Raw genomic sequence first — 25614 nt, 5'->3', positions numbered from 1 at the left:
CTGCAGCCTCAACCTCCTGGGCTTAAGTGATCCTCCCACCTCAGCCTCCCGAGTAGCTGAGACTACAGGCATACGCGATCACACTCAGCTAATTTTTTGTATTTTTAGTAGAGACAAGGTTTCACCATGTTAGCCAGGCTGGTCTCAAACTCTTGAGCTCAGGTGATCCTCCCGCCTCAGCCTCCCAAAGTGCTGGGATTACAGATGTGAGCTCCCAAGCCTGGCCCTGCTGTGGAGTGTTAATTCTTTTAAGGTGAACATTTAATAGTCCCTACAGACTGGCAGGACTGGGGCTGAGGTCACACCATGTGGCGCTGGTGCTTAGTGCAGGCCACCCCAGTGCTGGAGGGAGGAGGCCCTGAGAAATGGGATCAGGCAGGGAGCCTCCTAAGGGGTGGAGGCTGTTTGACTCAGAGCAGGGCTTGGTAGGCCACAGCTGGGAGATTGGGAGCAGGGTGAGAGCCGGCTGTGGCTTCCCTGGCAGTTGAAAGCCAGGCCCTGCGCCTCTCTGGCGTCCTGCTCTGGTACAGGATGGCTCTGTTGCAGCAGGTGAGACCAACGAGTGGCCTGGACACTAGTGGCTCCTGTCCGGCTCCCCGGCCCTGAGCCCCTCAGTGGAGACAAAGGACTAGGCAGCCATGTTCACTGAGGATCATAGTGAGGTCTCAAGCCGCCAAGTGGAACAGCATATGCCCTTGAAGTTGGGCATGTTGTGGAACTGCCCCCATGCCTAGCTCAATGCCTGGCAGGTGGGCCACACGGGTGTCACACATGGGAGATGTTGGGGGACCACTCCTGTGGCGGCCCCTCTCTGGAATGTTGAATATATGGGATGGGAAAGGTAGGGTATGTGGCTGGAGGGGTCCAGGGATGAGGCGCTTGGGCTAGGGCCCTCTGAGTGTCCCAGCAGTGAGACTGGTGTACAGGAACAATGAAAAGGAGTGGGGACCTGCCCTAAGCTGATCAGGGGTCTAGAGGCGAGAGAGGCCTATGGGTACTGGAGCTGTGAGCCCAGGCTAGGGGCTTAGAAGGCAGAGGGGCCTGGATGTGGTTCACAGCCTGTTAGGGGTGAGGCTGGGGGCCAGTCCGTGATGGAGGGAAATGTGGCCTGAGAAGCCAGTCTTCACCAAGCTGGAGCCACGGTCCCAGACGGGTGCAAATGCGGTGATCTTGCCCTTATCACACAGGGCCGCTGGCTGTGGTCTGTGTTCCGGAAGGGGTTAACCATCACAGGCTCTCAGCAGGCCCGCCCAGCCCTCAGCTTGTACCCTTCCCTCCTGCTGCTGGAACCCTGGGGTGCCCCAGCCAGGACAGCTGTGACTGCCTAGAGAGCAACCGCTCCACCCCCACCCCACCCCGACAGCTGTGTCTGGGCCTGCCCCCTGGAAGCCTGGCAACAGCTGTGCCCCAGGAAGAGCAAACACTCCTCTGAGACCCTTGTCTCTGTCCCGCCCCCTCCCTTGACCGTTGCCTGGTTAGGTTTCCCAAACTAGCTCTTCCAATGATGCCATCTCTCCCTCTACCTTCTCCTGGACTTTGTATTAGTGTCCCCATTTTGCAGATGGGGAAACTAAGGCCCATGGAGGGAAAGGTACATTCTCGAGGTACCCAGCACCCCAGTGTTAGGCCTGTACCTCCTTCCCCCAGGTGGGCACTGGGCCGTTCCTGCAGCTTCACCAGTCTCCTACTGCTGCCCTTAGCCCAAGAGTCCTTCCCCACAGGCAGATGAAGAGGCCCCAGCTGCCCTCTGAGAGCACAGGGCTGGCTCCTTTGCACCCTCACCCTGCAGCCCTCCCTCTGGCCAGCCCCAGGGCTCAGTGCCTGGCACCCACCTGATGTGCCAGGAGGAGAGACCAGGCCAGGTAGGGAAACTGGAGACCCACAACTCAGGTTCTCACCAGGTCCAGCTCAGATGCTTTGGGAGGTGGCAAGCTCTAGAAAGTGTGTAGGGGAGGAGCAGCTGAGGGGTTTTACCTGCTGGCCCCTCAGGACTGGGCTGCGGCTTCCTCCCCAGGCCTCGCAGTTCCATATTTGGACCAGAGCAGCTGCTGGACCAGAGCCTTTTATGGAGAGAGGGCCAGATCTGGGATGGGGAGACCCAGTGTTTATCCAGCCTGTGTGTAAGCAGTGGGTCTGGGGATCTCCTCTGGGATGGGGCACCTGGTATGACAATCAGTGACAGGAGGCCTGGACCAGCTCCCCTACCCATCCCCAAGGCTTAGGATCTATCCCTAGTGCCCCATTCAGGAGGGAACAGGTTGAGCCCTGGGATCAGAGACACCAAGGGCTCAAGAGACTTAGGCCTCACTCCTTGGTAGGGAGGGACTCCCTAGCAAGCAATTGGAGCGTGGGGGCAGTCCCAGGTGGGAGAACTGAGCTCCCTGTCTTTGCAGGCAGCACAGCAACTTTCCAGGGTCATAGAGGGGGTCCTTGTCCTGTGGAAGGTTCCTGTCACAGTCTGTCACCACATGGGGCACACCTCCCTCATTGGACCAACAAACCCCCTTCTCCTTGCTTATTTTATTTTTTTTATTTTGAGATGGAGGCTTGCTCTGTCACCCAGGTTGGAGTGCAGTGGTGCGTTCTCGGCTCACTGGAATCTCTGCCTCCCGGGTTCAAGGGATTCTCCTGCCTCAGCCTCCCAAGTAGCTGGGACTACAGGTGTGTGCCACCATGCCCGGCTAATTTTTGTATTTTTAGTAGAAATGGGGTTTCAAAAGGCCAGACGCGGTGGCTTACACCTGTAATCCTAGCATTTTGGGAGGCTGAGGCGGGCGGATCATGAGGTCAAGAGATCGAGACCATCCTGGCTAACATGGTGAAACCCCATCTCTACTAAAAATACAAAAAAATTAGCCGGGTATGGCGGTGGGTGCCTGTAGTCCCAGCTGCTCGGGAGGCTGAGGCAGGAGAATGGCGCTCCAGCCTGGGCGACAGAGCAACAGAGCAAGACTCCGCCTCAAAAAAAAAGAAAAGAAAAGAAAAGAAAAGAAATGGGGTTTCACCATGTTGGTCAGGCTGGTCTCGAACTCCTGACTTCATGTGGTCTTCCCGCCTTGGCCTCCTGAAGTGCTGGGATTACAGGCATGAGCCACTGCGCCTGGCCTTATTTTTTAAATGTATTTATTTATTTTGAGACAGAGTCTCACTCTGTCACCCAGGCTGGAGTGCAGTGGCACGATCTCAGCTGACTGCAACCTCTGTTCCCCGGGTTCAAGTGATTCTCCTGCCTCAGCCTCCTGAGTAGCCTGCCACTGTGCCTGGCTAATTTTTGTATTTTTAGTAGAGACATAGTTTCACCATCTTGGCCAGGCTGATCTTGAACTCCTGACCTCGTGATCCACCTGCCTCAGCCTCCGAAAGTGCTAGGATTACAGGCGTGAGTCACCACGCCCGGCCTGGCCTTATTTTTTTGAGACAGGGTCTCGCTCTGTCATCCAGGCTGGAGTGCAGAGGCACCATCATAGCTCAGTGCAGCCTCACCCTCCTGGGCTCAAGCAATGCTCCTGCCTCAGCCTCCCTAGTAGCTAGGACTACAAGTTTGTGCCACCATGCCTGGCTAATTGTTTTTTTTTTTTTTTTTTTTTTTTTTGAGATGGAGTCTAGCTCTGTTGCCCAGGCTGGAGTGCAGTGGCGCAATCTTGGCTCACTGCAAGCTCCGCCTCCCGGGTTCACGCCATTCTCCCGCCTCAGCCTCCTGAGTAGCTGGGACTACAGGTGCCTGCCACCACACCCAGCTAATTTTTTGTATTTTCAGTAGAGATGGGGTTTCACCGTGTTAGCCAGGATGGTCTCAATCTCCTGACCTCGTGATCTGCCCGCCTTGGCCTCCCAAAGTGCTGGGATTACAGGCGTGAGCTACCGCGCCCGGCCAATTGTTTGTTTTTAGTACAGATGGGGGTCTTGCCATGTTGCCCAGGCTGGTCTCGAACTCCTGATCTCAAATGATCCTTCCACCTGGGCCTCCCAAAGCGTTGGGATTACAGGTATGAGCCACTGCATCTGGCCTTGTCAAAAATTTTTAAAGTTTTTAATTGAAGTGTAACATACGTACAGAAAAGTGCACAAATCATGGAAGTCCCACCACTCACGATGGACTCATCACTAAGTGAACAGGGTGGCCAGAAACCAGAAGCCAATCATGCCTCCTCTCGGCCCCCCGTCTTCCTTCTTCCCCTGGGGTCCCCACCACCTGACTCCCACCTCATGGCTCAGACCTATCTGCTGTTGGGCTTGTATAAATAGAAGCATGCAGTCTGTGTTCTTTCAGGTCTGGCCTCTTCCCTCAATATCGTCTGTGGGATCCATCAGTGCTGCAGCTGGAGTTCATTTTCACTACTCTGTCACGTTTCATTGTGTAAATGCGCCACACAGTCTCACTGCCCTCTTGTTGAAGGACTGTGCCTGGATTCTGGTAAGGGTTGGTTGTTGGGAGGGATGGGGAAAGAGCAGAGACCTTGGTATTAATCCAATAATTAATCCAAGACCTAGGTGCAAGCCCTGCCTGGCACTAGCAGACTCAGCTGCATTATGGAACCTGTCTGCCAGCCTCTCTTTACTCCACTCTGATAGGGGTTCGGAGAGAAACGCATCACAGAGGCCTGAGGAAAGCCGTGGAGCACAGCACAAACAAAAAGTTCAGTTTCCCAGCGCCAGAGAGTCCCCATCACCTCCTAGAGTATCTCCAGGCCCCTTGCCTGTGTTGGGGCTCGGGACACACCACCCCAAAATGCAACTGTAGGAGAACAGAATATCCCACCCTGAAATATACTACCTCGACATATTTTGAGCTGGTTATTCAGAGAAACTGCAGACATAGGAGAAGCTCTGAAAAGCTAACCTTTTTAATGTTTTAATTTTTTTTTTTGAGACAGTTTTTTGCTCATTGCCCAGGCGGGAGTGCAATGGCGTGATCTTGGCTCACTACAACCTCTGCCTCCCAGATTCAAGCAATTCTCCTGCCTCAGCCTCCTGAATAGCTGGGATTGCAGGTGCCCGCCACCATGCCCAGCTAATTTTTGTATTTTTAGTAGAGATGGGGTTTTACCACGTTGGCCAGGCTGGTCTTGAACTCCTGACCTCAGGTGATCTGCCCACCTTGGCCTCCCAAAGTGCTGGGATTACAGGTGTGAGCCACCATGCCCGGCAAAAAGCTAACCTTTTTGAGAAGAAAAGTATTTTTATCTGAGGAAAGTAAATCAATCCTATCCTATCTATCTATCTATCTATCTATCTATCTATCTATCTATCTATCTATCAAGATGGAGTCTCACTCTGTTGCCCAGGCTGGAGTGCAGTGGCATGATCTCAGCTCACTGCAGCCTCCGCCTCCCAGGTTCAAGCGATTCTCCTGCTTCAGCCTCCTGGGTAACTGGGACTACAGGCGCACGCCACCATACCTGGCTAATTTTTGTATTTTTAGTGGAGATGGAGTTTCACCATATTGGCCAGGATGGTCTTGAACTCCTGACTTGAAGTGCTGGGATTACAGGTATGAGCCACCACTCCCAGCCTAAGGAATGTAAATCTTTTTAATTATTAGGCCCAGAGAGATACAAACATGAGACAGTAATTACATCTTACTCTCTTTTGAGCTATGTGTTCATCTCTTGAAACTGCTTACTATTGCCTCAAGTAGCTACAAATTAACCTAACAGTGCCACGCCAGACACTATAACCCATACCCTGTAATGTAACACTAATCAGCTTCATTTCTATAAACCAATAATTCCTTACAAACAACATTGTGTTGCAGAATAGGAGTCCCAATCCAGACCCCAAGAGAGGGTTCTTGGACCTCCTGCAAGAGGTAATTTGGGGCAAGTCCATAGCATAAAGCGAAAGCAAATTGTTTAAGAAAAGAAAGGAGGCTGGGTGCAGTGGCTCATGCCTGTAATTCCAGCACTTTGGGAGGCTGAGGCAGGCAGATCACGAGGTCAGGAGATCGAGACCAACCTGACCAACGTGGTGAAACCCCGTCTCTACTAAAAATACAAAAATTAGCTGGGTGTGGTGCTATGCACCTGTAATCCCAGCTACTCCGGAGGATGAGGCAGGAGAATTGCTTGAACCTGGGAGGCAGAGTTTGCAGTGAGCTGAGATTGCACCATTGAAATCAAGCCTGGGTGACAGAGTGAGACTCCATAACCAATCAATTTAGGCTGGGTGTGGTGGCTCATGCCTGTAATACCAGCAGTTTGAAGGCCAAGGCAGGTAGATTGCTTGAGGCCAGGAGTTTGAGACCAACATGGTGAAATACCGTCTCTACTAAAAATACAAAAATTAGCTGGGCATGGTGGCGCGCGCCTGTAATCCCAGCTACTCAGGAAACTGAGGCAGGAGAACCGCTTGAACCCGGGAGGCGGAGATTGCAGTGAGCTGAGATGGCGCCACTGCACTCCAGCCTGGGTGACAGAGCAAGATTCCATCTCAAAATAATAATAATAATAATAAATAAATTGGCCGGGCGCGGTGGCTCACACCTGTAATCCCAGCACTTTGGGAGGCCGAGGCGGGCGGATCACAAGGTCAGGAGATCGAGACCACGGTGAAACCCCGTCTCTACTAAAAATACAAAAAATTAGCCGGGCGCGGTGGCGGGCGCCTGTAGTCCCAGCTACTCAGGAGGCTGAGGCAGGAGAATGGCGTAAACCCAGGAGGCGGAGCTTGCAGTGAGCCGAGATCGCGCCACTGCACTCCAGCCTGGGCGACAGAGCGAGACTCCGTCTCAAAAAAATAAATAAATAAATAAATAAATAAATAAATAAATAAATAAATAAATTTAGGCTGGGCATAGTGGTTCACGCTTGTAATCCCAGCACTTTGGGAGGGCGAGGTAGGCGGATTGCCTGAGGTCAGGAGTTCAAGACCAGTCTGGCCAACATGGTGACTACAAAAAAATTTAGCCAGGCATGGTGGCATGCGCCTGTAATCCCAGCTACTCAGTAGGCTGAGGGAGGGGAATTGCTTGAACCTGGGAGGCAGAGGTTGCGGTGAGCCAAGATCGTGGCACTGCTCTGCAGTCTGGGCGACAGAGCAAGACTCCGTCTCAAAAAAAAAAAAAAAAAATGCCTAAACTATTGAGAGTGTAGCCCGGCAGGTCTCAGCTTTATTTTACCCAGCCCCTACTCAAGATGGAGTCTCTCTGGTTCAAACACCTCTGACAATTGTATGGGCTCACTCCCTGTCCCCCGTTTTGTTACTTTATTTTTTGAGACAGGGTCTCACTGTGTCACTCACGCAGTGGCATGATCATGGCTTACAGCAGCCTCTATCTCCCAGGCTCAAGCAATCCTCCCACCTCAGCCTCCCAAGTAGCTGAGACTACAGGTACTCGCATGTCACACCATTATTATTTTTGTGTAGAGACAAAGGTTTTACTTCGTTGCCCAGTCTGGTCTTGAACTCCTGGTTTCAAGCGATCCTCCTGGCTCCCTGTCTTCTTTTTTTGCTTTTAAAAATCCACTTACAGGCCAGGCATGGTGGCTCACGCCTGTAATCCCAGCATTTTGGGAGGCTGAGGCAGGCAGATCACTTGAGGTCAGGAGTTCAAGACCAGCCTGACCAACATGGGAAATCCCGTCTCTACTAAAAATACAAAAATTGGCCGGGTGCAGTGGCTCATGCCTGTAATCCCAGCACTTTGGGAGGCTAAACCAAGCTGATCACGAGGTCAGGAGATCGAGACCATCCTGGTTAACACGGTGAAACCCCGTCTCCACTAAAACATACAAAAAATGAGTCGGGTATGGTGGTGGGTGCCTGTAGTCCCAGATACTGGGGAGGCTGAGGCAGGAGAATGGTGTGAACCTGGGAGGCGGAGCTTACAGCGAGTCGAGATCTTGCCACTGCACTCCAGCCTGGGCGGCAGAGCGAGACTCTGTCTCAGAAAAAAAAGTAAATAAATAAAATTTAAAAATAAAAAGTAAAAATACAAAAATTAGCCAGGTGTGGTGGTAGGCACCTGTAATCCAAGCTATTCGGGAGGCTGAAGCAGGAAAATCACTTAAACCCAGGAGGCGGAGGTTGCAATGAGTTGAGATGGTGCCACTGCACTCCAGCCTGGGTGACAGAGCAAGACACTCTCTCAAAAAAAAAAAAAAATGCAGTTACAACTGCTGCTAATCAGAGTGTATATTCAGGATAACTTGATTCTATGCTCCCAGGTTATAATCATCAAACTTGGCCCAAATAAGCTCTCTGCTTATGTTAATTTTGTTTCAGCTTCTTCTTTTTAGGTTGCTATTTTGTAATTTACATGCATAATGGAAATTATATTACTAGTCTTACATTGGTAAGAGTATCTTATATCAGGAAGAGGGCTGCTCCAGACAACTTTTTTTTTTTTTTTTTTTTTTGAGACGGAGTCTTGCTGTGTCACCCAGGCTGGAGTGCAATGGCCAGATCTCGGCTCACTGCAAGCTCCGCCTCCCGGGTTCACGCCATTCTCCTGCCTCAGCCTCCCGAGTAGCTGGGACTACAGGCACCTGCCACCTCGTCCGGCTAGTTTTTTTTTTGTATTTTTTTTTTTTTTTTTTTGAGACGGAGTCTCACACTGTTGCCCAGGCTGGAGTGCAGTGGCGCGATCTCGGCTCACTGCAAGCTCCGCCTCCCGGGTTCCCGCCATTCTCCTGCCTCAGCCTCCTGAGTAGCTGGGACTACAGGCGCCCGCCACCGCGCCCGGCTAATTTTTTGTATTTTTAGTAGAGATGGGGTTTCACCGTGTTAGCCAGGATGGTCTCGATCTCCTGACCTCGTGATCCGCCCGTCTCGGCCTCCCAAAGTGCTGGGATTACAGGCTTGAGCCACCGCGCCCGACCAACTTTTTTTTTTTTGAGACAGAGTCCTGCTGTGTCACCAGGCTGGACTGCAGTGGTGCAATCTCAGCTTACTGCAACCTCTGCCTCCTGGTTTCACGTGATTCTCCTGCCTTGGCCTACCGAGTAGCCAGGACTATAGGTGCCCGCCGCCACACCCAGCTAGCTTGATTTTTTTGTATTTTCAGTAGAGACGGGTTTCACCATGTTGGCCAAGATGGTCTCAATCTCTGGACCTCGTGATCTGCCCACCTCGGCCTCCTAAAGTGCTGGGATTACAGGTGTAAGCCACCAGGCCTGGCCCAAACAATTTTGATCACCGGAGACTTCATCTGTGTAATAAGACAGCCCTTTTTCACCATACACATCCTCCCCTCACCCTCATAGCCCCTGAGAACTCCCATCCCCTGTTTCTTTCTGTAGCTCAGGATGCTATATAAGCTTCAGCTGACCCTTCGAGCTGCATGTTTTGTGGTACTCCCTTGTGTGTGTGTATTAGGGTTCTCTAGAGGGACAGAACTAATAGGATATATGTATATAAAGGGGAGTTTATTAAGTATTAACTTACATGATCACAAGGTCCCACAATAGGCTGCCTGCAAGCTGAGGAGCAAGGAGAGCCAGTCCAAGTTCCAAAACCGAAGAACTTGGAATTTGATGTTTGAGGGCAGGAAGCATCCAGCATGGGAGAAAGTTGTAGGCTGGGAGGCGAGGCCAGGCTTGTCTTTTCACATTTTTCTGCCTGCTTTATATTCTAGCCCCACTAGCAGGTGATTAGATGGTGCCCACCCAGATTAAGGGTGGGTCTGCCTTCCCCAGCACAGACTCAAATGTTCATATCCATTGGCAACATCCTCACAGACACACCCAGGATCAGTATCCTTCAATCTAATCAAATTGACACTCAGTACTAACCATCATAATATGCATCTAATTGGAAATGTTTTTTCACCTGTTGATCTGTCTTAAGTCAATTTAGTTCATAGTCCAGCCAAAGAACCTAGAGGGGTGGAGGGAAGCCATTTTTCTGTTGCCTACACCTGACAGTGCTCTAATTGGGGAGTTATTCCTTTGTTTCCCGGTGCCAGACAAGCCCAGGTGGGCAGCAGGGAGGTCCTTGCCTCTTCCTTTTCCCAGCGGCAGCCAGCTGGGGCCTGGGTCTCTTAGCCCTGTGCCCCTGGGGATTGGGGAGGAAGTTTAGAAGCATCTATCCCAGGCTGTTTGCTAGGACTCAGCACAGGGCAAGAACAGGGCCCTTAGTGGTTGTGGGTGGGGTTGGGCTGAGATTGCTAAGACTGGGGCCAGGCATGGTGGCTCACGCCCGTAATCATAGCACTTTGGGAGGCTGAGGCAGGTGGATCACTTGAGGTCAGGAGGTTTTTTTTTTTTGAGATAGAGTCTTGCTCTGCTGCCCTGCAAGCTCCGCCTCCCGGGTTCACACCATTCTCCTGCCTCAGCCTCCCAAGTAGCTGGAACTACAGGCACACACCACCATGCCCGGCTAATTTTTTTTTTTTTTTTTTTTTTTTTTTTTTTTTTTTGAGACGGAGTCTCGCTCTGTCGCCCAGGCTGGAGTGCAGTGGCGGGATCTCGGCTCACTGCAAGCTCCGCCTCCCGGGTTCACGCCATTCTCCTGCCTCAGCCTCCCGAGTAGCTGGGACTACAGGCGCCCACAACCGCGTCCGGCTAATGTTTTGTATTTTTAGTAGAGACGGGGTTTCACCGTGGTCTCGATCTGCTGACCTTGTGATCCACCCGCCTCGGCCTCCCAAAGTGCTGGGATTACAGGCGTGAGCCACCGCGCCCGGCCGGCTAATTTTTTTTTGTATTTTTAGTAGAGGCAGGGTTTCACCATGTTAGCCAGGATGGTCTAGATCTCCTGACCTTGTGATCCGCCCGCCTTGGCCTCCCAAAGTGCTGGGATTACAGGCGTGAGCCACCGTGCCTGGCCAAGGTCAGGAGTTTTGAGACCAGCCTGGCCAACATGGTGAAACCGTGTCTCTACTAAAAATACAAAAATTAGGCCGGGCGCGGTGGCTCAAGCCTGTAATCCCAGCACTTTGGGAGGCCGAGACGGGCGGATCATGAGGTCAGGAGATCGAGACCATCCTGGCTGACACGGTGAAACCCCGTCTCTACTAAAAAATACAAAAAAAAAAAAAAACTAGCCGGGCGAGGTGGCGGGCGCCTGTAGTCCCAGATACTCGGGAGGCTGAGGCAGGAGAATGGCGTGAACCCGGGATGTGGAGCTTGCAGTGAGCCGAGATCTGGCCACAAAAACAAAACAAAACAAAACAAAACAAAAATTAGCCAGGCGTGGTGTCACGTGGCTGTAATCCCAGCTATTGGTGAGGCTGAGGCAGGAGAATCACTTGAACCTGGGAGGCAGAGTTTGCAGTCAGCTGAGAGCGTACCACGGCAAACCAGCCTGGGCTACAGAGCGAGACTCTGTCAAAAAAAAAACAAAAAAAAACCAGTGCTCACTTTGGCAGCACATACACTAAAATTGGAACGATACAGAGAAGATTAGCATGGCCCCTGTGCAAGGATGACACGCAAATTCGTGAAGCGTTCCATATTTTTTGAAGGGATTACAAACCAAGAGATACAAGTGGCTTCTAGAAATTAAAAAAGGTAATGGATTCTGCCCTGGAGCCCCGACAAGAAATACTGGCCTTCTGACATCTTGATTTTATATTGCTGAGCTTTAGAAGTGTAAGAATATAAATTTGTGGTGTTGTAAGCCAAAAACAAACAACAAACTAGAATGGGGTGGGGAAGATGAGGGGGCAGTGAAGAGGGATGAGCTTGGGGCCTGGGAACACATCCCTCCAGAGGAAGCCGAGACACAGCTCCCCTTCTAGGGCACTCCGAGTTCATTGCCGCCTTGCTGTGACACCCGCCCCCACCACCCATGGACTGAGGTTTCTCTTCCGAAGCTCCTGTTTCTCAATCTCTTGCCACCCCATCGCCACCCCCTGCCACAGACTTTGGTTATTAACCTCAATGTCAAAACTGGAACTTCTGGAAAGTCCACCTCTGCAGCAGCATGTGTGGTGGCTAAAAGCATGGGTTTTGGAGGCAACAGACCCGCCCTGTAATCCTGGCAAGGCAGCCTTGTAGCTTCATGATCTTGATCAAGTCACCTGACTCTTCAGGCCTATTTCCTCATTTGTAAAAAATTTGAAATAGGCCAGGTGCAGTGGCTCTCGCCTGTAATCCCAGGATTTTGGGAGGCCATGGTGGGAGGATTGCTTGAGCCCGGGAGTTCAAGACCAGCCTGGGCAACATAGTGGGACTCTGACTCTACAAAAAATAAAAAGTTAGCCAGGTATGGCGGTGTGTGCCTGTAGTCCCAACTACTCAGGAAACTGAGGCAAGAGGATCACTTGAGCCTGGGAGGTCGAGGATGCAGTGAGCTGTGGTCATGACACTGCACTCCAGCCTAGGCAACAGAGCAAGACACTGTCTCAAATAATTGAAATAATAGTAGTATCTCTTTCATGACATTATTGTAAACCTGGAATGAGGTTGTACCATTAAGACCTGGCCCAGTGGCTGGTCCCACACCCCCTTTCCTTGTCTGCCTTCTACCTAAGTTCAATACTGTTCAGTCTCCTGCAGTTTAGAAACATTCAGAGTGTCTGGTTGGAAACAGTGGTGAACCAACACAGGCTCTGCCCTCAGGTGGCCCCTAGTCTTGATGGAGACCCACCATGTGGGGCAGGGCTGTCACAGGTGTTGCTGGACAGAGAGGAGACACAGGCTTGGGGTGGCCAGTGAAGGCATCCTGAGTAGTCCCACCCCACGTATCTTCCTAGCACATCATCGTTTTATTTTCACCGCGACACTTACACAATCGTTTCTAATTAAGTGCCCATTTATTGTCTGTTTTTTACCTTCAGAATGTCAGCTTTGTGACAAGAAACTTTATCCACCTCGTTTATACTGGTGTCTACAATAGTTCCTAACACACAGTAAAGGCTGACAAGTATTCACTGAATACAGTAAGTGGTATCATTAACTGGAAGCCAGGAAGCAGGAGTTAGCTTGGTGAAAAAGGCAGCCTGGATAGGAGCTGAAAAAATGAACATAAAATGCAGAAGCAAGGCCGGGCACAGTGGCTCACGCCTGTAATCCCAGCACTTTGGGAGGCTGAGGCGGGCAGATGACATGAGGCCAGGAGTTCAAGACCAGGCTGGCCAACATGGTGAAACCCTGTCTCTATTAAAAATGCAAAAATTAGCCGGGTGTGTAATTCCAGCTGCTTGGGAGGCTGAGGCAGGAGAATTGCTTGAACCAGTGAGGTGGAGGTTGCAGTGAGCCGAGATTGCACCACTGCACTCCAGCCTGGGTGACAGCATGTCTCAAAACAAAACAAAACAAAACAAAACCCAAAGTTCAGAGGCCAGGCCAGGCGCGGTGGCACATGCCTGTAATCCCAGCACTTTGGGAGGCTGATCTGGGCGGATCGCTTCAGCTTACGAGTTTGAGACCAGCTTGGCTAACATAGCAAGACCCCCCTCCATTTCTACAAAAATTAGGCTGGGCGCGGTGGCTCACGCCTGTAATCCCAGCACTTTGGGAGGCAGAGGCAGTCGGATCACCTGAGGTCAGGAGTTCTAGACTACCTTGGCCAAAATGGTGAAATTCCGTCTCTACTAAAAATACAAAAATTAGCTGCGCGCAGTGGCAGGCACCTGTAGTCCCTGCTACTAGGGAGGCCGAGGCAGGAGAATCACTTGAACCCGGGAGGTGGAGGTTGCAGTTAGCTGAGATCACACCACTGCACTCCAGCCCGGGTGACAGAGTGAGACCCTGTCTCAAAAAAAAAAAAAAAAAAAAAACAAGGCTGGGCACGGTGGCTCACACCTGTAATCCCAGCACCTTGGGAGACCGACGTGGGTGGATCGCCTGAAGTCAGGAGTTCAAGACCAGCCTGGCCAACATGGTGAAACACTGTCTCTTTTTTTTTTTTTTTTTTTTTTTTGAGACGGAGTCTCGCTGTGTCGCCCGGGCTGGAGTGCAGTGGCCGGATCTCAGCTCACTGCAAGCTCCGCCTCCGGGGTTTACGCCATTCTCCTGCCTCATCCTCCCGAGTAGCTGGGACTACAGGCGCCCGCCATCTCGCCCGGCTAGTTTTTTGTATTTTTTTTTTTTTTTTTTTTTTTTTTTTTGAGACGGAGTCTCGCTCTGTCGCCGGGGCTGGAGCGCAGTGGCCGGATCTCAGCTCACTGCAAGCTCCGCCTCCCGGGTTTACGCCATTCTCCTGCCTCAGCCTCCTGTGTAGCTGGGACTACAGGCGCCCGCCACCTCGCCCGGCTAGTTTTTTGTATTTTTTTAGTAGAGACGGGGTTTCACCGTGTTCGCCAGGATGGTCTCGATCTCCTGACCTCGTGATCCGCCCGTCTCGGCCTCCCAAAGTGCTGGGATTACAGGCTTGAGCCATCGCGCCCGGCCAGTTTTTTGTATTTTTTAGTAGAGACGGGGTTTCACCGTGTTAGCCAGGATGGTCTCGATCTCCTGACCTCGTGATCCACCCGTCTCGGCCTCCCAAAGTGCTGGGATTACAGGCTTGAGCCACCGCGCCCGGCCGAAACACTGTCTCTACTGTCTCTACAAACATCCTGATCTCGGGTGATCCGCCCGCCTCAGTCTCCCCAAAAGTGCTGAGATTACAGGCGTGTGCCACCACACCCGGCCTGAATAGAGAGAAATTTAACAGTATGAATGGAGGGAGGAGTCAAGAACAGTTTAGGCTTCTCGCGTACATGATTGGGTGGACCGAGATGTCACTCACAAGTATAGGCCTTGGAGGAGGAACAGAACCAGAAGAAGAGCCCTTTTGTGCTCCGCCCATAGCGGTAGGAAGGTGTCAATTGGCTGTTTCGAGGAATGCGCCAAAAACTGCCAACAGCGGTAGGAGGTGTGTTCTTGCGTCATTTCCTAGAGACTTCCGGGCCGCCGTTTCCCGGCCTCCCCAATGCCGGAACTTCCGGCCGGCGCAGCCATTTTTGCTTGCTGACCTTGGGCTACGGCTGACAGCTTTTTGTGGTGTACTCCGTGTCATCATGTCCGTCCTGACGTCCCTGCTGCTGCGGGGCTTGACAGGCTCGGCCCGGCGGCTCCCAGTGCCGCGCGCCAAGGTCCATTCGATGCCGCCGGAGGAGGAGCTTGGGATCATGGTGAGGAACTGGCCGGGAAGAGCATGGGAGGCGCCGTGGGCTTGCCCCTTCTGCCTTGCTGACCTCAGGCGGTCCTGAGAATGCCCCGCACCCCGCGCCCCGCAGCCTAGCGGGGAGCAGCATTGCCGGTTTGGGCATGTCTGGAGGGCGCGAACGACGGGGACAGTGCCCGGGCGACAGTCGGGGCTGTCGGCGTTAGGTCTTTCCCCACCGCCCCAGGATCTCGGCTCAGGTCCTGTCAGGCCCTCCCTCCCCTGTCGCCTCCTCGCTGCACTGCCTCGAGCCCATTTTCTCATTGGTTCATTGGGGGATGCCTGACGCTGTCAGCGACGATAATGGTTGTTACCGGCATTTTATTTTATTTATTTATTTTGAGACGGGGTCTCGCTCTGTCGCCAGGCTGGAGTGCAGTGGCGCGATCTCGGCTCACTGCAACCTCCGCCTCCCGGGTTCAAGCGATTCTCCTGCCTCAGCCTCCCGAATAGCTTGGGACTGCAGGCGCGCGCCACCATGCCCAGCTGAATTTTGTATATTTAGTAGAGACGGGGTTTCACCATGTTGGCCAGGATGGTCTCTATCTCTTGATCCGCTTCCCTCAACCTCTGAAAGTGCTGGGCTTACAGGCGTGAGCCACCGCGCCCGGCCTGGGAGGGGGTTTTAAGGCAAGGAAGGATAGGTACAGTTTTGGAGTTACTGGCCCATGCAAGGATCCTGGGTGTTAACAAACAAGCTTTTCTTTTTTTGTTTGTTTTTTTTGAGACAGAGTCTTGCTCTGTCGCCCAGGTTGGAGTGCAGTGGTGCGATCTTGGCTCACTGCAACCTCCGCCTCCCGGGTTCAAGCGATTCTCCTGCCTCAGCCTCCCGAGTAGCTGAGATTACGGGCGCCCACCACGACTCTCGGCTAATTTTTTGTAGTTTTAATAGAGACGGGGTTTCACCATGTTGGCCAGGCTGGTCTCTAACTCCTGATCTTGTGATCCGCCAGCCTTGGCTTCCCAAATTGCTGGGATTACAGGCGTGAGCCACCATGCCCGCCCCAGACCAGCTTTAAAACAGGTTTCAGGCCGGGCACAGTGGCTCATGCCTGTAATCCCAGCACTTTGGGAGGCCGAGGAGGGTGGACCATGAGGTCAGGAGATCGAGACCACCCTGGCCAAGATGGTGAAACCCTGTTTCTACTAAAAAATACAAAAATTAGTCGGGCGCGGTGGCAGGCGCCTGTAATCCCAGCTACTCGAGAGGCTGAGGCAGGAGAATCGCTTGAACCCAGGAGGCCGAGTCTGCAGTGAACCGAGATCATGCCACTGCACTCTAGCCTGGGTGACAGAGTAAGACTCTGTCTCAAAAAAACAAACAAACCAGGTTTCAATAAGTCCTGCTTCCTTTCCCTTCCTTTGTGATCTGGTGGTGGATTTCTCCTTGAACCCTCACCCCAGCTGTCTCTCTTTCCTCTCACTCCTCCCCCTCCTTATAACTGACCCTTTACCTCAAGGGTTAGTGGAGCCTTGGATCTGCTCTGTCTGCTCCCTGGAGCGTGGATTCCTTTAATGTGAGGATGAGGGGCCTCCCACTTGCCTCTGAGTCCTGGCTCCCTGAGGGGAGCTTTCTGCTGCCTGGGAACTGCTAGGACTTAGAGAGCCTAGGGGAATACTGACTCCGAGGTGCCTTCTTTCTTGTGCTTTGTGTAGGAAAAGGCCATTGGGCTTACCTTCTGCTTTGTAAGCCTCTTCCTGCCAGCGGGCTGGATCCTGTCACACCTGGAGGACTACAAGAGGCCGGAGTGAAGGGGGCCATTCTGCTCCTCACACTGTGACCTGACCAGCCCCACCGGCCTATCCTGGTCATGTTACTGCATTTCTGGCCGGCCTCCCCTGGATCATGTCATTCAATTCCAGTCACCTCTTCTGCAATCATGACCTCTTGATGTCTCCATGGTGACCTCCTGGGGGGTCATTGACCCTGCTTGGTGGGATCCCCCTTGTAACAATAAAATCTATTTAAACTCTACTTCAGAAATTCATTGTGCCTTCCCTCCTCCCTGGGCTCATGCCTCCACTGGCACTGGGTGGGGGTGTGGAGAAGAGTGCCCGGCTGACTGCCCTGTGGTGGGTTGTGTGTGCCTGCCTCAGCTGGTCTCCTTGTGTGCTTCCGTGCCTTTAAATGGTGCCTGGCTTCCTGAGAAGACAAAGCCTTTTGTCATTGGGCAGTTTTTCTGGCTCATCGCCTCCAGCTCCCTTGTTTGTGCAAAGCCCAGTGGGGGCATGTGTGTGTCTGTGTGTGTGTGTGTGTCTGTCCCACTGGGGCTGGATCTTCAGCTAGAAGCCTTTCCTCTAACGGGCCAACCTTCTCTAGTCTTCCTTTTTGGTGGACTTCATTTCTTAGGTGCTGGTGCCCTTCCTAACTGGGGGTAGGGACTTTGCAGAATCCTGGCTTTTTTTTTTTTTTGAGACTGAGTCCCGCTCTATTGCCCAGGTTGGAGTGCGGTGGTATGATCTTGGCTCACTGCAACCTCCACCTCTCAGGTTCAAGCAGTTCTCCTGCCTCAGCCTCTCGAGGCATTACAGGTGCACACCACCAAGCCTGGCTAAATTTTTTTTGTATTTTTAGTAGAGACAAGGTTTCACCATGTTGGCCAGGCTGGTCTTGAACTCCTCCTGACCTCAAGTGATCCGCCTGCCTCGGCCTCCCAAAGTGCTGAGGTTATAGCCACAGTGCCCGGCAATCTTGCCTTTTTTTTTTTTTTTTTTTTTAAAGACAGAGTCTTGCTCTGTTATCCAGGCTGGAGTGCAGTGGTGCGATCTCGGTTCATTGCAACCTCTGCCTCTGGTGTTCAAGCAATTCTTCTGCCTCAGCCTCCTGAGTAGCTGGGATTACAGGGCATGCCACCATACCTGGCTAATTTTTGTATTCTTTTTTTTTTTTTTTTTTTTTTTTTTGAGACGGAGTCTCGCTCTGTCGCCCAGGCTGGAGTGCAGTGGCCGGATCTCAGCTCACTGCAAGCTCCGCCTCCTGGGTTTACGCCGTTCTCCTGCCTCAGCCTCCCGAGTAGCTGGGACTACAGGCGCCCGCCACCTCGCCCGGCTAGTTTTTTTTTTGTATTTTTAGTAGAGATGGGGTTTCACCATGTTAGCCAGGATGGTCTCAATCTCCTGACCTTGTGATCCGCCCGTCTCGGCCTCCCAAAGTGCTGGGATTACAGGCTTGAGCCACCGCGCCCGGCCAATTTTTGTATTCTTAATAGAGATGGTATTTCACCATGTTGGCCAGACTGGTCTCAAACTCGACCTTGTGATCCACCTTCCTCGTCCTCCCAAAGTGCTGGGATTAACAGGTGTGAGAGACTGCTCCCAGCCCTTTTTTTTTTTTGAGGCTGGACTGCAGTGGTGCAATCACAGCTCTGTAACCTTGAATTCTGACTGCAGCCTTGACCTCCCAGGCTCAAGTGATCCTCCCACTACAGGTCATACCCCAGTAGCTGGGACTATAGGCATGTGCTACCACTATGCTTGGCTAGTTTCTTCCTCTTCTTTTTTTGAGACTGAGTCTCACTCTGTTGCCCAGGCTGGAGTGTACTGGAGCAATCTTGGCTCACTGCAACCTCCACCTCCCGGGTTCAAGTGATTCTCCTGCCTCAGCCTCCTGAGTAACTGGGATTCCAGGCGCCTGCCACCATGCCCAGTTAATGGTATTTTTTTTTAATTTTTATTTATTTATTTATTTATTTATTTTATTTTTATTTTTATTTATTTATTTTTTTCTGAGACGGAGTCTCGCTCTGTCGCCCAGGCTGGAGTGCAGTGGCCGGATCTCAGCTCACTACAAGCTCTGCCTCCCAGGTTCCCGCCATTCTCCTGCCTCAGCCTCCCGAGTAGCTGGGACTACAGGCGCCCGCCGCCTCGCCCGGCTAGTTTTTTTTTTTTTGTATTTTTTAGTAGAGACGGGGTTTCACCGTGGTCTCGATCTCCTGACCTTGTGATCCGCCCGCCTTGGCCTCCCAAAGTGCTGGGATTACAAGCATGAGCCACCGCGCCCGGCTTAATTTTTATTTTTTTAGTAGAGACGGGGTTTCACCCTGTTGGTCAGGCTGGTCTCGAACTTCTGACCTCGTGATCCACCCACCTCGGCCTCCCAAAGTACTGGGATTACAGACATGAGCCACTGCTCCCAGCCATGCCTGGCTAGTTTCTTAAAACATTTTCTTGGCTGGGCACGGTGGCTCATGTCTGTAATCCCAGCACTTTGGGAGGCTGAGGCGGATGGATCACCTGAGGTCAGGAGTTTGAGGCCAGCTAGCCAAGATGGTGAAACGCTGTCTCCACTAAAAATACAAAAAAAAAATTAGCTGGGCATAGTGGTGCACGCCTGTAATCTCAGCTACTGGGGAGGCTGAGGCAGGAGAATCGCTTGAACCCAGGAGGCGGAAGTTGCAGTGAGCAGAGATTGCGCCACTGCAGTCCAGCCTGGGCGTCACAGCAAGACCCTGTCTCAAAAAAAAAAAAAAAATTTTCTTGTAGAGATGGGGTCTTAATGTTGGCTAGGCTGATCTCAAACTCCTGGGCTCAAGTGATCCTTCTACCTCAGCCTTTCAAAGTGCTGGGACTACAGGCGTGAGCCACTGCGCCTGGCTGCTTGCATTTTTTTTTTTTTTTTTAAGACAGAGTCTTGGCCGGGCGCGGTGGCTCACGCCTGTAATCCCAGCACTTTGGGAGGCCGAGACAGGCGGATCACGAGGTCAGGAGATCGAGACCATCCTGGCTAACACGGTGAAACCCCGTCACTACTAAAAAATACAAAAAACTAGCCGGGCGAGGTGGCGGGCGCCTATAGTCCCAGCTACTCGGAGGGCTGAGGCAGGAGAATGGCGTGAACCCGGGGGGCGGAGCTTGCAGTGAGCTGAGATCGCGCCACTGCACTCCAGCCTGGGTGACAGAGCGAGACTCCGTCTCAAAAAAAAAAAAAGACAGAGTCTTGCTCTGTTGCCAGGCTGGAGTGCAGTGGTGCGATCTCAGCTCACTGCAACCTCTGCCTCCTGGATTCAAGTGATTCTTCTGCCTCAGCCTCCCAAGTAGCTAGGACTACAGGCGTGTGCCACTACGCCCAGCTAATTTTTGTATTTTTAGTAGAGACGGAATTTCACCATGTTGGCCAGGATAGTCTGGATCTCTTGACCTCAATATCTGCCCGCCTCAGCCTCCCAAAGTGCTGGGATTACAGGTGTGAGCCATCGCTGCCGGCCACTGCTTGCTTTTTAAATGTCAACTCGGGGGCCCCTTTCCTTCCAACACTTTCCATACATGGTTGTGGACTAATTGGCCTTCCTTGTTCTATCTGCCAGCTTCCCTTTCTCCTCCTCTGTTTGACTTGGGGAATCTACCATTCCTCCGTCCCCAGGAGTCCTTCCTCAGTGATTCTCCTGGTGTGTGAGGGGCAGGAAGTACCTCAGCAGGGGCGATGTTCAGAAACACTGCACTGAGCTGGAGTCCTGATTGCCAGCAGCTGGAAGAAACACAGACCTGCCGGGTTCCAGCCTCGAGGAAGACATGGCTTTACCTTTCCTTTGCATCCTCTTTGCTGGGGTCACTCGGCTGATTTCTGAACAGACACAGGTTCAGTCTCCCCTGTGGAGCTGAGGCTGCCAGGACGCCTGTCCCCAGAATAGTGGGCAAAGATGTCAGGTGAGAGGGGAGGGCTGTGGTTGGCCTCAGGCCCTGGGTGTCTGAACACAGGTCTTCCCAGCTCCTGTTCTGCAGGCTGTTTCCTGATTTATGTTGACAGAGCTGAGGGTGGACCCGACTCTCCTGCCGTAGTCTGGTCTTGCTTGGCTTTTCTGCGTGATGCCCAGGGAAGCCTGTGGGGCCCAGTGCCCGATACTGTAGTGGGTTCAGCTTCTGCTATAGCTGTTTCCCGAGTGTTAGGAAATTGTCCTCTGCCTCCTAGGTGGCTCCTTTCCTTCCACACAAGCCAGACTTTGTATCTAAGGCTGAAGGGACAGGGCCTGGCTGGAGGGCCGGGGAGAAGCTGCCTGGACCTGTTGCCCGTGGTGGGGTTCAGAATGCTGCACGTGTGCCCGGTGGGAGCATCAGCCAGGGAGAAGTGAGTCCGTGCTGGATCTGGAGCCAGGATGGGGTACTGACCTAGGAGAATCCACCTGCCACATACAGGTACCTCAACAACTCCCTTGTTTCTGGATAGAGGGGTCTCATGGCCATCTCCCACACAACAGGACCACCCCTTGTTCTGTGCATGGTTCTGGGAGGCTTTTCTGCTTACATTAGTCCCTGTGGAGGTGGGACCTGAGCGCCCCCTGCCTGTCCTCTCAGGCCCATCTCCTGGCCTAGCTGGCAGCTCACTGGCCCTGGGGACCAACCACGGTGTGGGAGGCCAGGGCATTCTCCCCAGGCCTGCACTTCCTGAGTAGAGGGCCCTCAGTGGCCTGGCCCTTGGTTGACTCAGGGCTGCTTTCCTCTGGCTGTGGGCACAGATGAGGTGCTGGTCTCATAGCCAGGGGGCTGCACACAGCAAGGATGTGGCACTGGAAAAAGTATTATCTTGAGTTTTTCTTTTTCTTTTTTTTCGAGATGGAGTTTCGCTCTTGTTGCCCAGGCTGGGGTGAAATGGTGCGACCTCGGGTCATTGCAACCTCTGCCTCCCGAGTTCATGGGATTCTCCTGCCTCGGCCTCCTGAGTAGCTGGGACCCACGCCCGGCTAATTTTGTATTTTTAGTAGAGATGGGGTTTCTCCATGTTGGTCAGGCTGGTCTTGAACTCCCGATCTCAGGTGATCCACCTGCTTCGGCCTCCCAAAGTGCTGGAATAGGCATGAGCCACCACGCCTGGCCTTCTTCTTTTCTTTTTTTTTTTTTTTTTGAGATGGAGTCTTGCTCTGTTGCCCAGGCTGGAGTGCAGTGGCATGATTGGCTCACTGCAGCCGCCGCCTCCCAGGTTCAAGCGATTCTGCTGCCTCAGCCTCCTGAGTAGGTGGGACTATAGGCACCCGCCACCACACCTGGCTAATTTTTGTATTTTTAGTAGAGACAGGGTTTCACCATGTTGGCCAGGCTGGTCTCCAGCTCCTAACTTCAGGTGATCCTCCTACCTTGACCTCCCAAAGTGCTGGGATCGCAGGCGTGAGCCCCCGCGCCCAGCCCATTATCTTGAGTTTCCTTTTTTTTTTGAGACGAGTAATCCCAGCTACTCAGGAGACTGAGGCAGGAGAATGGCATGCACTGAGAGGCGGGGCTTGTGGTGAGCCGAGATCGCACCACTGCACTCCAGCCTGAGGGACAGAGCGAGACTGTCTCAAAACAAACAAACAAAACCAAAAAACTGAAAGAGAATAAATTTGTGTTGTTTTAAGCCACTAGGTTTGTGGTGACTTGTTACCGAAGCAATAAGGAAAGTAATGCATCATGTGGTGCTGTGAGGCCTTGGGGAGGGGCTGGGACCAGTTGCTGGGACCCTCTGCAGGCGGAGAGTGAAGTGAACGTACAGCACCTACAGTGGGTGCCCCAGCGAGGACTGGGGCGCTGTGAGTTGCTTAGGAGGGGCTCTGCCTGCATTGCCTCTGCCCCTCTGCTTGCTTTCGGCCTTAGAAGGTCTGAATCTTGCAGGTCACTCACAGCTCAACTGATGGCCCTGAGGTACAGACCCTGCTCTGCCGCATCAGCCTTTGCTGCCATCAAAACCTCCCTAGACCACGATTTTGGGGCTGCTGTCTGGGGACTCTTGTGGGTACGATGCAAGGTTCATGTGGGGGCCAAGCATGCCCCTACTCCTGCTGTCTGGGCAGCTGCCCAGCTCCCAAGCCTGCACTGAGAATGGTCACCTAACCCCCATGGGTGGCCCACCCTTCAAGGCTTTTGGCTGGTCATGCCTTCCTGTGAGGACTGTGGCTGTTCCAGGGCCCATGCCATGCCCCTGTTGTCTTAGTCCGTTCAGCCTGGCTCCCTTCCCTGAGAGGCAGAGGCAGAAGAGATCGGGTGGGTCTGGAGCCATGTGGCCCTTTGGGGCCTCTGGGCTGTTGTGTAAACTTCCTCTAAGGCCGAGGTTTCGCAGTCCCTGAGTCCAACTATGGGGTCTCCTCCCCTCCCTCCACCTGATGGAATCCCATGGACATGGATGTGGGGCCTGGGCAGGTACCAGTCTGGCAGGTTGCTGTGAGGAGGCATCTGTGCCATGTTGGCACTCTGGCTGCTGCCTGTCACCTCTGTGACTGTCTCCGACATGCAGCCTCAACCAAGCGCCTGTGCTGCCTGTGTCATTACAGGCCTTTGACAGCCAGGACCAGCAGCATGGGACCATTTCCAGGGTGGCAAATTGGGGAGCAGAGACAAATGTCTGGGGCTGTGCCAGGGGCTCCTGGCAAATCTGCAGGTGGGTTTAATTTAATTTAATTTAATTAATTACTTTATTTATTTTGAGACAGTTTCACTCTGTTGCCCAAGCTGGAGTGCAGTGGTGTAGTCACGGCTCACTGCAACCTCTGCCACCTGGGTTCAAGTGATTCTCCTGCCTCAGTCTCCTGAGTAGCTGGGATTACAGGCGCCTGCCACCGTGCCTGGCTAATTTTTGTGTTTTTAGTAGAGACAGGGTTTCACCATCTTGACCAGGCTGGTCTCAAACTCCTGAGCTCATTATCCACCTGCCTCGGCCTCCCAAAGTGCTGGGATTACAGGTGTGAGTCTCCGTGCCTGGCCAAGGATTTTATTTTTTTATTTTTTGAGGTGGAGTCTCACTCTTTTGCCCAGGCTGGAGTGAAGTGACGTGATCTCGGCCCACTGCAACCTGCATCCCCCGGGTTCAAGCGGTTCTCCTGCCTCAGCCTTCCCAGCAGCTGGGATTACAGGCGCCTGCCACCACACCCGGCTAATTTTTTATATTTTTAGTAGAGACAGGGTTTCACCACGTTGGCCAGGCCGGTCTCGAACTCCTGATCTCAGGTGATCCACACACCTCGGCCTCCCAAAGTGCTGGGATTACAGGTGTGAGCCACCGTGCTCGGCCTGCAGGTGGGATTTAGATGCTTCAGGATAGAGAACCAAAATCCTCACATGGTAAAATTAACAGGACAGATGGAATGGGGATAAGAGAACAGTTATTTATTTTATTTATTTATTTTTATTTTTATTTTATTTTTTTTTTGGGACGGAGTCTCGCTCTGTCGCCCGGGCTGGAGTGCAGTGGCCGGATCTCAGCTCACTGCAAGCTCCGCCTCCCAGGTTTACGCCATTCTCCTGCCTCAGCCTCCCGAGTAGCTGGGACTACAGGCGCCCGCCACCTCGCCCGGCTAGTTTTTTGTATTTTTTAGTAGAGACGGGGTTTCACGGTGTTCGCCAGGATGGTCTTGATCTCCTGACCTCGTGATCCGCCCGTCTCGGCCTCCCAAAATGCTGGGATTACAGGCTTGAGCCACCACGCCTGGCCTTATTTATTTATTTATTTTTTTTGAGATGGAGTCTCGCTCTGTCGCCCAGGCTGGAGTGCAGTGGCTGGATCTCAGCTCACTGCAAGCTCCGCCTCCCGGGTTTACGCCATTCTCCTGCCTCAGCCTCCCTAGTAGCTGGGACTACAGGCATCTGCCACCTTGCCCGTCTAGTTTTTTGTATTTTTTAGTAGAGACAGGGTTTCACCGTGTTAGCCAGGATGGTCTCAATCTCCTGACCTCGTGATCCGCCCATCTTGGCCTCCCAAAGTGCTGGGATCACAGGCATGACCCTGTGAGACTCCATCTCAAAAAACTAAAAAAAAAAAAAAAGGACCCACAGCCTTGAGTAGGAGGAGGCATTCACTTGGCACTGGCAGCCTGGCTGCGGGCCAGCACTGAGCCACTACAGGGCGTCCCTTCCACTCTCTAGAGCAGCTGTTCCCTGTCCTGTCGTTAGTCCCAATCCCAGCTCCACTGCATGGACCCCCTAGTCCAGGTAAGGGGGGAAGGGATAGAGCTATTCTGAAGATTTTAAAAAGCCAAATAGAAATAAATATCTTTGTTATCAAAATATTTGCCCTTCATTTGGTACCATTTCTCTCCTGCTGGTTGCGGGTCTGACTGGCGGTTATGGATTTCATGGTTCAAAAAGGGAAAAGGGAAAAGGAATGAACGGTTTGATAGCCATGGGGTCCACATGGAGGGACCTTTTGTTTTCTTGAGTTTGGAAGCAACCCCAAAGATCTAATGACCCAATAAATAGTAATGTGTGATGTTGCTGCGTAATGTGTAAGATGTGGCATTTTACATCTTGCTTGTGTGAGAAACCTTGCTGTGAGAAGGTCAGGGTGGGCTGAGTTTGGTGAACCCAGGTACCAACTGCATCCACTCCAGGACTGGCGCCAACTAATGAAACCGCTTGGTCATACTCCACTCCTGTCCTTGCAGGACCCGATGAGGCTGTTTGGGATGGCCTGAGGCAGCCTCCTTAAGTGCTAAAGGATGATGGTCATAAAAAGATCCGGACAATTTTTTTTTTTTTTTTTTAATTTTTTGTAGAGATGCAGGGGTGGGTCTCCCTGTGTTGCCCAGGCTGGTCTCCAACTCCTGGGCTCAAGCAATTCTCCCAACTTGGCCTCCCAAAATGCTGGGATTACAGGCATAACCCACCAGACCCAGCCATCTTTGC

At 52.5% G+C, this 25614-nt stretch overlaps 2 protein-coding genes, 1 long non-coding RNA gene and 1 other non-coding gene across 4 annotated transcripts in view; all 4 read left to right on the top strand.

Moving 5' to 3' along the window:
• The window catches only part of NAA40 (N-alpha-acetyltransferase 40, NatD catalytic subunit), a 34771-nt gene extending 21857 nt beyond the window's left edge, over positions 1-12914 (top strand). The window contains exons 10-11 of the mRNA XM_045372031.3: positions 4271-4414; positions 12722-12914. Of these exons, the coding sequence (XP_045227966.2) occupies positions 4271-4414; positions 12722-12787 (210 nt within the window). The 3' untranslated portion in view covers positions 12788-12914. The remainder of the gene's footprint in view (positions 1-4270; positions 4415-12721) is intronic.
• LOC123569001 (U6 spliceosomal RNA) lies at positions 11293-11399 on the top strand. Its single transcript, XR_006692533.2, has one exon. It is a non-coding gene; the product is annotated as a U6 spliceosomal RNA (small nuclear RNA).
• A 1942-nt stretch (positions 12915-14856) lies between the features above and the next one.
• COX8A (cytochrome c oxidase subunit 8A) lies at positions 14857-17008 on the top strand. Its single transcript, XM_005577486.4, has 2 exons — positions 14857-15001; positions 16690-17008. The coding sequence occupies exons 1-2, from the start codon at positions 14888-14890 to the stop codon at positions 16783-16785; spliced, it is 210 nt and encodes a 69-aa protein (XP_005577543.2). The 5' UTR covers positions 14857-14887; the 3' UTR covers positions 16786-17008.
• Positions 17009-20546: 3538 nt separating this feature from the next.
• Positions 20547-21163, top strand: LOC141408436 (uncharacterized). The gene is made up of 2 exons (XR_012423129.1): positions 20547-20676; positions 20939-21163. It is a non-coding gene; the product is annotated as an uncharacterized lncRNA (long non-coding RNA).
• The last annotated feature ends 4451 nt before the right edge of the window (positions 21164-25614 follow it).

The sequence above is a fragment of the Macaca fascicularis genome, chromosome 14 (genome assembly GCF_037993035.2).
Source record: "Macaca fascicularis isolate 582-1 chromosome 14, T2T-MFA8v1.1".
Lineage (NCBI taxonomy): Eukaryota > Metazoa > Chordata > Mammalia > Primates > Cercopithecidae > Macaca > Macaca fascicularis.
The sequence above is the reverse complement of the archived record's forward strand: the minus strand, read 5'-3'. Positions and strand labels throughout refer to the sequence as shown.

Coding starts and splice junctions, on each gene's coding strand:
- COX8A (XM_005577486.4), top strand. CDS start 14,888: ATGTCCGTCCTGACGTCCCTGCTGCTGCGGGGCTTGACAGGCTCGGCC. Junction 15,002..16,689: donor AGGAGGAGCTTGGGATCATG/GTGAGGAACTGG, acceptor TGCTTTGTGTAG/GAAAAGGCCATTGGGCTTAC.